This window comes from Papio anubis, chromosome 13 (assembly GCF_008728515.1).
Source record: "Papio anubis isolate 15944 chromosome 13, Panubis1.0, whole genome shotgun sequence".
Lineage (NCBI taxonomy): Eukaryota > Metazoa > Chordata > Mammalia > Primates > Cercopithecidae > Papio > Papio anubis.
This window is the reverse complement of record NC_044988.1, coordinates 19,618,657-19,631,682: the sequence shown is the minus strand read 5'-3', so window position 1 is coordinate 19,631,682 and position 13,026 is coordinate 19,618,657. Positions and strand designations below refer to the sequence as shown.

General features: G+C 36.3%; 1 protein-coding gene across 3 annotated transcripts in view; it reads right to left on the bottom strand.

Moving 5' to 3' along the window:
• Positions 1 to 13,026, bottom strand: part of GNAQ (G protein subunit alpha q) — a 323,595-nt gene that overhangs the window by 100,759 nt on the left and 209,810 nt on the right. For all 3 annotated transcript variants that reach the window (XM_031654133.1, XM_017949945.2, XM_017949946.2), the window contains exon 3: positions 381 to 535. In XM_031654133.1, coding sequence (XP_031509993.1) covers positions 381 to 535 — 155 coding nt within the window. The remainder of the gene's footprint in view (positions 1 to 380; positions 536 to 13,026) is intronic.

The following is a 13,026-nucleotide window of genomic DNA, read 5'->3' as shown; positions in this document are numbered from 1 at the left end:
TCTAGCACATGATTACGACTGAATTTTGTATCAAAAATTATTATTACAAGATTTCAAATCACAATGGCATATGTGAGAATTGCTAGTTTGCAATTTGGGGGAGGAGATAGGTTGGTGAAATCAGATTCCTAGAGTCTTCAGTTTGTTTTTCAAACAGAAAACAGTAAAAGAAATATTCTCCCTGACTCATGATACTAGTCCCTGATAATCTAATTTAGATTTATGAGGCTGGCATAAGTTCAATATCTATGCTCCCTAACTTTTGAAGTTTGAATCGTGTATGACATACACAGGACAGAATAAAGAAGTTATGATAATCACAAAACCTCCAAATGGAAGTAAAGAGAAAAACCCGTAGGGCCTCCTGGAAAGATACTCACTATTTGGTAGAGTCAGATAATTGATATTCTCGTCGTCTATCATAGCATTCCTGGATTCCAGGATCATTCCATAAACTCTTTATTGCATCTACATATGGATTCTCAAAAGCAGACACCTTCTCCACATCAACTTCTCGAACTAATTGTGCATGAGCCTGTTTAAATAAAAAAAAAGGCAGTTTTAATAATCTACTACTTTCCAAATTTTCTTTGCTTTGCATATTACATTACATACAATTCAGGTAACAACTTCCTTCATATACTGGTCTTTAAACTGGTTTAAAATAAAGTCATGTTCCATATTTTTTGCTTTTCTTAGCGAGAACTCAGTCCCAAATCTTTCCCTCTAGAGTAAACTTTGATGTTACTTAGATTTGATTAGAGGAAACTAGAGGAAGGTGGCATATTCGGCTCTCCCATCAGAACAATGAGAATGTTACGCTTACACGGACCACTATTTTTACATATTATCATAATCCTAAAATAATATTATTAAAAGAAAAGGAGGCAGGAGTAATTATTCCTCTATGTTTATAGTTTATTATAATCTAACACATAATATAGCCAGCTATGGGTGTTGTATGTCTAAGCAAAAACTCAATCAGAATGCTGAACTAATCAGGATTAGCTTCTCTAGTTCACTTTTAGAATAGGGTGTAAAACCATTAGAAGAACAATTAATAGCAGTAATTTAATCTGGACAACAATGACAATTACCTCTCCACTCTTATGCACCCAAACTTTCAAAATATTTGTTTTTTATCTGTCTTATCTACATTATCAGATTGAGTACCCCCATTCAATCTTTTAACAATGTAAAAGAACTTGGTTATATTCATTTAGCAGGAAGGAGATAAAGAGACTAAAAAATTTTTAAATAAGATTGCAATGAAAATATTTTATGATCAACCCTCAAATTAGCCGGAATACACCACTGCCTAACAATCAAAATTAAACTAGGGTTTATGGAATGCAATATATATACATAAAGTATTTATATAAAAATATGCAACTAAACACAAATAACTAATTGTGTTGGACACTGGAGGCAGACGGTTGATAATTACTGAAACAGTACTGATTTTGTGCAGAAATACAAACTTCTAAACAAGGTTAGTGAATGGCTATCATGATGACATCATGGCCAAACTATTCATTTCACAGAATATTAAGCAGACAGAATGTTAATAAATGTAATCCAGTTAGGCCCTGTCTGGTTCCCAATCTTTACCTTCCTTCTCTTCTCTTGTGTGGGAATAGCCCCATGCCAATAGACTAATCTTGACTTAAGGTTTTAGGAAGCTCAACACACTGAGACTGAAGAAATCACCTTTCTTATTTGTTCTGTTCTGTGACAACTGGATCTAGTAACTGAGAAGCCCTAGCACTTGCTGGTATTCTGATTTTGGAAAATGAATCCCTGTAGCTGCTTTCTGTCCTGAGTCCCTGTGTAGGCAGTCTTCCATGTTATCCCACCTACGATCTTACCAGCCTGGAGTCCTGTTCCTGAATCCCATGCCAGGTAGTGCCCACCTCCATTATCGTTCCCCTCTGAGACTCTCCCTTTGAAAACAGAGCATCACTGGCTCCTCAATGAATCCCCACTGCTGTGCTCTACCTCTTAGGCAGTGTAATATTTGTTGTCTTTCTCTTTAATCATGGTTTAAGTTCCAAGTTCCAAGACAGGCTCAACACCGCATAATCAGGGCCTAGCAAGGTGCCTGGCAAGTGGTAGATGTTCAACAAATTATTTGTTGGTTGGCTGGAAGGAAAGAAGGAAAGAAGGAAGGAAGAGAAGGAGGGAAGGGGAGAGAGGAAGGGAGGGAGGAAGGGAGGGAGGAAAGGATGGACGGAGGGAGGGAGGGAGGGAGGGAGGGTGGGAAGGAGGGAGGGAAGAACTGAACAACACTAGAAATTAGGAATTCTAACTTCTAATTCAGGCTTTACCCGTAACACTGGTCATAACCTTTAGGAGAAACTACTTTTCCTCTTTATAACTTAATTTTCTGTGTTCATAAGAAAAGGCAATTGAACCAAATCACCAAAGAGCTCATCTAGCCACAAGCTGTATGATTGTAAATATATAATGAATACATCTACAATGCATAGAGCACCAAAATGTTAAGACACTGTCCCTCTGGGAGCACCCAGTAGCCCTGAGCAAAACATGAACTTACTATATTACACAATAACTGTATCACACAATACAGGACAGAATGCAGTTACATATGCACATGAGCGATGCTGCAGGGGGGTGGCATAAGTGCAACTGTGTATGGACTGAGGAGGACAAACGAGGTGTCAGAGAGAAGATAGGATTTAGCTGGCGGGTAAAGATGAAGATGAACGACCCCTCCAAGCAAAAGCAGCATGGACAAAATAAACATGGCACTTTAAAAAAACTGTGACCACTGTTCACAGTTAAAAGAGGCTACCTTCTTTTGACTGCCAAAAAAAAAAAAAAAAAATTGTCTTGTGAGAAAGTTTCATGTTGACTCTGAATTCAAATTAACCTCTACACTGTAAGCTTTTGTCTCTGCTATAAACCCATTACTCAGAAGTCAACCTCCATCAAAACTAAGAGAGAATATTGCCTTCAAAAACAGAGCAATCACCATGTTGCCTTCACCCAGGTTGGAATTTCTAAGTCACTTTTACTGCCTCCTAAGCTTTGTTATTTCATTCCATCCTTGCTGTTTTGGAAAATGACATTCAAATATAATCAACCATAATTTGCATTTATGTAAGAGCTTTCATCTCAGATTCTCTAAGTTATTTAAAAGTATGACAGCATTTTACAAAATACATACAGATTTTTTAAATTGTGCATATAAACATTCCCAATGGAAAGGCAATACTCTCAATTTCTTGTTTAAAAAAAAAAAAAAAAAAAAAAACTTCTGTATGTGGAAACAGTATTTTTTTAGCTATGTTAGAATAGGAAGATAAATGAGATCCTTTTTTCTATTTGTCCAAATGTCAAGTGTGAAATAGTAGTAAAAATTGTAAGTAGTTATGCTAAATTAAACAATTATTAATGAAAAAGACAATGATGAAAAGGAAAAAACTCAACTCAAATATTACAAATAACAAGTCAATTACAATAGACTATCCTGTTTATTTTGAACATTGTGCACAGAAAAGCAAGGGAGGGCCAGCCGTGCTGGCTCATGCCTGTAATCCTAGCACTTTGGGAGGCTGAGGCAGAAGGATCACTTGAGGCCAGGAGTTCAAGACCAGCCTGGGCAACATGGCAAGACCCCATCTCTATTAAAAATACAAAAATTAGCCAAGCGTGGTGGTATGTGCCTGTAGTCCCAGCTACTTGGGAGGCTAAGGCAGCAGGATCACTTGAGCCCAGGAGTTCAAGGTTACAGTGAGCTATGATCACGCCACTGCATTCCAGCCTAGGTAACAGAGAGAAATACCATTGCTACAAAAAAAAAAAAAAAAAAAAAATTCCTAGTATGATTTAATGAATCACATAAACAAAATGTAAAATATAATTTTATTTCATTTTAAGTTACAGTTAAAATATACTGGGTGGAAATATTTAATGATGAATGCTAGCTTTCAGAATTCTTAGCAAGCTGGTGGCAAGGCTTAGAGGGAACATTGTGAGAACTAAGTAGCTACTCTCAGAAACTCTGGCAGAATTCTAGGGAAAGACCACATGGAAACCGCAAGATGTGCCAATGTGGTAATGTCTTGTTTTCAGAATTCAGTCGTCATAAAATTCAGGTAAATCTTAGATGTGTTGATGTTTCCATGTTTGCTTCTGCAAACGGAAGGAGGAACTGAGGTCCTACCACAGTGGGTCTTACCCTGCCCACAGCAGGCCAAGCCTTTAGGTGAAATGAAAAAGATCTCATAGTCACTTTGGAAGAATTTTCAAAATCTCATTAACAGCTTGAAGGCAGCTTTAGACTGGAATGTCACACCTACCCAGAAGTAGAAAGTCAAATGGTAACTTCCACATTTGTGGACGCTCTTAGACACAAATATCCAGCTTATTAGGTTTGCTCTGTCTGAAGGGATGCCCAACATACACAGAGGACCTCAAAATCAGAAAAAGTACAAGCCAGCATCAGAGTTCATCTCAATTCTGAACTGCAGCACACATCTTCCTACTTTTTTTTCTAAGTGCTTATTTCCTTTTGGCATTTGACTCTAAAGAAAAAAATCATAAACTCTTAAATGAACTGTGAAAAAAAAAAAAAAAAAACCAGCCTCAGCCTTTTTGGTTTTGTTTTCTTCCGCTCAAAGAAAGTACAGAGTGAAATGATGGATGCCGAGACAAGACTGACTGTGTTGTAAATCCACTTCCAACAGTACTAGCTGACTGTGATCTTGTACAAGTTATTTAACATCCTCAACCTCTGCTTCCTAACTACCTCCCTCTCATAACTCATTAAATGAAGGTAATAATAGCAGTTATTTTAGAGGGTTACATTACAGCACACATATAAAATACTTGAAGGAAGAGCCAGACACCTGAGGCTACTAGTCACTTAAAATGCCAAAAAAAAAAAAAAGGAAAAATAGTACAAAAAATATAAACCATGGTACAAATATCCACTAGATTCTTGTGACACTGGGAAAGTCATTCAAGCCTAAATTTGCTCAAATGTGAAATTACAGTCTGGAGGCCCTTACTGGATAATAGATCTCTGAGTTCTCAAATTTGCAAATACTGCTTAGCATAAAATCTCCTGCAGAAAACTTGGACATGAACTGTATTTATCAGACTGTTTCACATTTTCTGACTTCATTAGAACCTGAACAGCTGACCTTCTTTCAGGCACATTATATGCAGAGTGACAGTTGTTGCTGTATCTTTTTCTGAGCATTACTGCATAAATGACAAAGAACAGCAAAGTCATACTGAACTGCTGCTGGCTGGGTTCTCATTGTGAGTGACTCACTCCCATAAAACAGCCTCTCCACATTTATGATTCAACATGTGGCTCAGCAAAATTAGAAATTACTACATGACACAGCCTTTTGAAGCTCCTCATGAAAACGAAAGATCTTCTGTGTGGAGTCTTTAAGTGGTAAGGATCCACTGTTTCTTCTTTGCTAAGCTTCCACATCCTTCTTAAACTTGGTATTAGATGGAATCTCAAATTAGTAATTCTGGGAACCACAGTAGCAAAGAGGAAGAACTTGAACAACAGCCTGACACCAAATGAGGTTTCAATAATAACTCTGTCATGTACCAGCCCTGTATCTTTAGACAAGTCAATCAACCTTCCTGAACCTCAGTTTCCTCATCTATAAGATGGAACAATTTGTTGTAGGGCTGTTAGGAAAAGTAAAAGAGATGTTTCTAAAATGCCTAGTACAAATATTATAATTACTATGAAATCTTCTGGTATCTCAAAAGTACCATTAACAATAAACTATTTCAACAAATATTTATCACTCACGTGTTAGGCAATATACAAGACACCAATAGAGAATGTATGTTAAATACAATGTTCTAGATTACAATGTTAGAGAAGAAAGTTTATTAAACTGCCACATATCCTTTCTTTAAGACTTCACAAATTGATTTATTAACTCATTATTAAGTTTGTTTCTTCTATCATTAGATTTTTATTTTTAATCTTCATTATGGTCACCAAGGCAATCAAAGACTACCGTCTTTCCCAAAAAATATTTGCTGGAACTATGATTCTCCTTTTGGTTTTGTTGGCCTATAGGCTTTATTTGCGCATTCCAACATAGAATGGGGATTCCTTCTTGGGTAGAGGAAATACTCCTCCTTTATTGTTTAAAATTCTTTTTTTTTCTTTTCAGAGAACTCAATCTCTTTCTTGGCCCTACCACTACCATTTCCCGTGTAAATATTCTTCTATTTGGTTATTTAACATTTTCCTTTTTCATGTTTGTCTGTAATGTCGTAATTATCAGTATCAATGACATTGTAGGTCAGATGCTTGATGCAGCATGACAAAACCTACATCAAACACTTCCAGAGTATGTTGATTGATATAATTACATGATCCCATTACAAAGAATATTGCCTTCAGGTCTATAAAATCTTGGGGTACAATGTAAAATTTTGCACTCTCTGAAGTTCTACTATTATCTTCACAACTATGATGCTGTAGTATCCTAGTATGGGTGTTGTGTGTGTGTGCGTGTGTGCGTGCATTATTAATATCACCAAAAAAACTAGTTTATCTTCAGAGAGTTTATACAAAGTCACAGTTGATTTTAAAAAATTGAGGAGCGATTACTTTAAAGATATGCATATTCATTAAAATTCAAAACAATTAGGGTATGGTCTGTATGGCTACTTTCAAAGAGTATTTGAGGAACATTAATTATGTTAATGGAAAATTAAGTTAATTGGAATGTTAATAGTTATTTATTTGACAAATGGGTTCTGAAGCCAAAGTAAGAGAATGGGGAGAATAATGGTTATAAACAGTCAAACAGATGTCTGTGCTGCAGAACACAGGAGTTACAATAAAGCAATAGCCCTTACCTAGAAAGGCGCTATAAATCCATGAGCCTAGCATTGGGGATATTATTGGATTTTCCAAACTTGTTTGACCATGGAAGCTTTTTTTTGCCTCCAGATCTGTTGACGAGACTGGTGGTGTATTAAACCATGTTTTGAAAACACTGACTAGAGACTGAGACTCCTAACAACCAACTATAGGTTGATTTTACACAAACGAAACAACTGATTGATTTCTCCCCATTTTGGCATAACAGGTAAATGCCTGCTTTATAGATTCATATCATCTTCATTTCTGAGATCACATAATGTTATGTGGTTCATTTCCTGATATTACATCTCAGAAAAAGCCTAATCATTTTAGTCTTTTGTAATGTCTGTGCTCCTACAATCTTATTAACCAGAGGAGTATGTTGCTGCTGGTTTGGAATTTTATTTTATTTGACAACAGGAAAAACAGATAAAGAAGATTTCCCTGTTCAGTTGGTAGAATTCAGACAGGTGAAAAAATAAAAAGAACAAGCTCTTCGATTAAAAAAAGGCCCAAATGCTCCCAAGAATTTCAAAGTCTTACACAGGAAATATCTTTCTGGAACATCCCATGTGAAATCTGACCACTGAAGCTTCAGACATTCAAGAAACTGTGTTGGGAAAAACTGAAAGTGAAAGGCTCACTTTCCCAGAATCTTGGGGAAGGAATGGAACTTTTAAAATACCTTGCTTAAATGCCCCTCTAACGAGCAAGAAACTGTTCTATTAATGAAAATAGAGAAAGAAACAAAAGCAATACCTCTTTATCCTATGAAAAAGAGTAATGAAGCAGTCAGAATTTTTTTTTTTTTTTGAGACAGAGTCTTGCTCTGTCACCCAGGCTGGTAGTGCAGTGGCATTATCTCGGCTAACTGCAAGCTCTGCCTCCTGGGTTCATGCCATTCTCCTGCCTCAGCTTCCTGAGTAGCTGGGACTACAGGTGCCCACCACAATGCCAGGCTAATTTTTTGTATTTTTAGTAGAGATGGGGTTTCACTATGTTAGCCAGGATGGTCTCGATCTCCTGACCTCGTGATCCATCTGCCTTGGCCTCGCAAAGTGCTGGCATTACAGGCACCACGCCCGGCCTAGAATTTAAGTAGGAAGAAGGGAAGGAAAATAACTCACATTCTACAAGGCATGGTTTTTTGGTAACAAATTATATAATTTGTCACTTTAAATAAAGACCCAAAGTTTGAAAATATTATAGATAAGAAGTGTAAAAAGTTACCTGGACCAGTGTTGAGAAACTGTTAACTTTCCATTGAGAGTATAATAAAATAGTTCTAGTCTACTATACACTTTTGAGTATAAAAAAGCTACCAAACTAGTTAACGTTTGTATTAGCCTGTTCTATGAAGAACTGCTATAAAGAACTACCTGAGACTGGATAATTTATGAAGAAAAGAGGTTAACTGACTCATGGTTCTGCAGGCTGTATAGGAAGCATGAATGGGAGGCCTCAGGAAACTTACAATCATGGTGGAAGGTGAGGGGGAAGCAAGCACGTCTTACCATGGTGGAGCAGGAGAGAGAGAGAGAATTGGGAGGTGCCACACACTTTTAAACGATCAGATCTCGTGAGAACTCACTCACTACACTATCATGAGAACAGCAAAGGGGAAATCTGTCCCCACAATCCAATCACCTCCCACGAGGTCCTTCCCCCGACAAGTGGGGATTACAATTTAAGGTGAGATTTGGGTGGGGACACAGAGCCAAATCATAACAATGTTGTATGTCTTTAAAGTATTTATTGACTGGCAAATCTATGTTATTACATTGATACTATTCAAGGAAGTGTGTGCATTAAAAAATTTTTTTCAAATATAAAATTCTTCCTAAAATATAAACTTTTGATATATCAATATAGACTTTAAAGTAAAAAATGAGCAGAAATATTTTTCTTGTACTTTATGTACTTCATGTACTTTAGTCATGTTCTTAGCCGTATCTCTTTCTAATATCATGTCCCTAACATCCTTCAGATAACTGTATTTTTTCAATATTGACATATTATATATTTAACTATTTCATAGAATTGTGTGTAACATTCTTAAAAATTGCCTTAACCATTTTAGGTCAATAAATTTGAAACTGTTGACATTTTCAATCATGCTCTTGTTGGTAGACCTTAATAGTTTTAATTCAGAAACAGTCTCTCTTGTTGGCTAAGATACTTGGTAAGCTTTCAACAAGGTCTGCTGAATGGTAAGTAATCTCACTCTATTATGTTTTTCAAATGGAGGGACAAATATTTCAATTCAAATATTTTCATAGAACTATATTTTGGTAATAGTTCAGAATACTATTATTTCACAAATACGTTTAGGAGATGAAACTCATAAACAGATTATTGCAGCTTGTTTGGATACAACTGTGACTGACGTAAGCCATAACTATTCTAAGAATATTTCTGGTCCATTGGTTTATTAATTTAATATATACAGTATTTTACCATGACACTATGCTCCATGAAAAACTACACTCATATCAGTACCACAAAATACATTACTTTGAACACTGACTTTTAAAATTTTTTAAAGAAGCAAAAAGCATTTACTATAGCAATCAAAACCATGTTGGATATTTCACTTTATCAGCATGAACTTCTAAAAGCTTCATCTTGATTCCATGAATTAATGAAGAAAAAAACCAAACCATCAATTACCTGCAAAGTTTTTCTTCTGCTAAGAGAATTAACAGATTAATTGCTATTGCTTCATTTTTTTGTACATGCATAAGAAAACCTGGAAAACAATGAGCTAAATTAACTTGGAAAGAAAGTCATTTGATCTAAAAGAAAAGTCATGCCTCTCAGAGTGATATAAAAATGCATTCTCTGCTGCTGCACAAGCTAAAATGTCATCTTTGGGCACAGTGTTCTGAAAATAACAGCAAACTCTTGAAATAGATGTTGATACTCTTTCTGAAGACTTGTGTCTTCTGTATTTTGTGTGGTTGATTACATTCATGGCTACAATGGTGGATGTTAAGTATTGATAAATAATTTTATATGAATTACACATTATCGACTTTCTTGAGAAACAAAAATACAGTACTTAATTTTTTCTTAAACACGCATTTTCAAGTTTTGAAAAAAAATTATGGCCAAAAAGATATGTTGCAAAATAAAAGCATTATGAAACAATAAAACAGATTTACATCAAACAGTAAATGATACTGCAAAATCTTTCACACCTCCACAGTAAGACTGCTTCAGCCTTCATTTTCCACACACATTTCACATATACCTAGCAACTGCCCACTGACCCTTCTCATAGAAGTGTGGTGTCTTCGTGGACCTGGCAGCCTACACACCAGACCATAGCATGATTGATGGATACAAGTACTGGAAGAGTTTGGCTGTCCCTAGTCACTTTTGTCCCAGCTTATTCCATATTAGCAGGAATGCCCACATAGTGTCTTTGAAAGAGAGATGCAGTTACAATGCATCTGGGAAGGGATATCAGATTCAACCAAGTGTAAAGTGAGAAATCTGTTTAATTGCAAAGGCAGAATCTAGAAATACAAAGTGGATGTCTGTTAAATACATCCTGGATTATTTTAATGCAGCTATTAATAAGAAAGCTTCATTAAAAAATAAAAAAAACTGGAATAAATGCTAAACAGGTGGGAGGCAGGGACAACAGGTGTAAACACAAGTATCTCAGGCAAACTAGGACTTACGATCAACCTATCCATGGGGAAGACTTGAGCAAGATATAAGAGGCCTAAATGTGAGATAACGGTCTGCACATCTACCTGATACAGCAAAATTTTGTAAAGGGGTCAGTATCTAAAATTGAGAGCATTAGCATTAAAAACGACAAAAACAAAAAACACACCCAAAAAACAGATGTCCTAATTCTCTTGACAGATTAGAAGTCCCAGCAACACTGCACCATATTCCAAGAGGACAACAGGCTGTAGCTAAGAAGACTGCCAATAGCTTCCCACTATTGTCAAGAATAATGAGAGAGTACATAAATTTTTATAAAGGTGAAAAATATTCTATGTTCTAAAATGCAAAAACAAACAATGCTGTGGCAAATAATAGAACCTGGCCAGCTTCTCATTACCTGCCTGACCCTGAAATAATGAGTTTGCACCCTACCCCCATGCCCAACTCCCCATAAGTCTGGTGTCGTTGTTGTGTCATGAGATGAGGAAGCTTATGAACTCTCAATAGAACTGAGAATTATGCTGAATCTGACTTCTACGAGTGGGCATTTTCTCAGCTTCCTGGCTAGAATCAGTTAAAAAATGTGCACCTGGGATCATCTAATGTTCTTTCCCCACCAGCCCTTTAATTTATGCCCTAGATGCTTGTGCTATGAGTTCCAACACACACAAATCTGAACAAGGGAACTAAGGCATGCCTTAAGTGCCAAATGGTACCACATGGTTTGGGTTGTCAAGGGTGGTCATATGCACGTGGATAAGGGTCTACGGCTTTGGAGTCAAACACATGGAATCAAACCATGTTCCCATTTCCTTGCTTTGGGATCTCTCCAAGCCTCAATTTCCTTATCCCTCCAATGAGGTAATGATAACTATGTCACAGCACTGTTGTAACGATTAAATGTAATAATATATACAAAACAGTATAGTAATAGGCACACATTAATGGGTCAGTAAACAGAAACAATCCTTGGTTTGTACGTCAGATATGACTCAGGAGGAATGATACTGAAATGTCCTCACACAACCCTTTTTTTGTATTCAGTAAAACAACCCTTTTGAGTGTAAGATCTTTTGGGCATCTGTTACAAAAATAATCATTTCTATGATTTTTACCAACATGCTGCAGCACTATTAGTTTAAGAAAATGCCATTTTAAATTCTCAAGATACGGGTTACATATAATAATTACAGTGACTATTTTACACTTGTAATTGTTCTGCAACTGGAAGCACGTTGACTTAAAGTGACATAGAAACAGTTTTTTTTCTCTACAGAAAAGGCCAAATTTTATTACATTGCATTCATCTCAACGTTGAGTTTTTAAAACAGGCAAAGACCACAACCTGAATAAAACCTGGTTTAAGATATGGAAATATATGTGCATGAAGACTTTACCAGAGAGTATATCCACGCATGCTCTTCCCGTTGAATTCTGATGAGCTTCCCATGAAAAGCTAAAGTGATTGCTGATGCAGCAGTGGTCATGAAATCAAACCAAATCCATGTTTAAATAACTCAAAACAAAAACAAAAACTTAGCAACTTGCATTGTTTTTTCAAGAAGATAAAAATGCATATTGCTTCTTTTATGTGTTCTTAGCTATATATCTATTTTTGAAACGCTTTCATGTAATTTCTAAATTTAACCCCTACTTCCTTTTTACTGTGTCATCTGAGCTACAGCCAGTGTCTGATAACATTCTGATCTTCACTCGGAGGAACCTATACAGAAACTGCCTCTCAGAGGAAAGATAACCTCTCACTAACCTCTTCTGTGTTTGCAAACAAGGAGTGTATATGGATAGAATATAATGACCGCTTCATTCTTCTCTCTCATTTCTAGGGGCACCACTTACGTACATTTTAAATATTTAAAAATTCCCTTCACTTGTTGGTAGAAATATCGATCTTTCCAGAGCATCAACATTTTTTATTAAACCAATCTCTTGTTAAAAAATATATGAGTTAGAGGAAGAAATTCATCTCTTTTAACCTAAGGCAGAAGACTCAGGAGAAAGAAAACAAACCCCGTGTCTACTAAAAATACAAAAAATTAGCCGGACGTGGTGGCAGGCATCTGTAGTCCCAGCTACTCAGGAGGCTAAGGCAGGAGAATGGCATGAACTTGGGAGACGGAGCTTGCAGTGAGCTGAGATGGCGCTACTGCACTCCAGCCTGGCTGACAGAGTGAGGCTCCATCTCCCCCACCCCCCCCCCCCCAAAAAAAAAAGAAAAGAAAAGAAAAGAAGGGGCAGTGAAAACAGAGCTGATATGGTGGTATGAGGTGATAAACCACTGCACATATAGACAGAAATTTCTGAATCCTTTACCTGGGTTAATTATCATTTCACGAAAATATTATTCTATTTTCTATTCATTAATAGCAGATTTAAGATAGATGAATTATATAGCAATAAAATTTTTTTTTTGTAAAAAAGGGCAATTTCAAGCAATATAT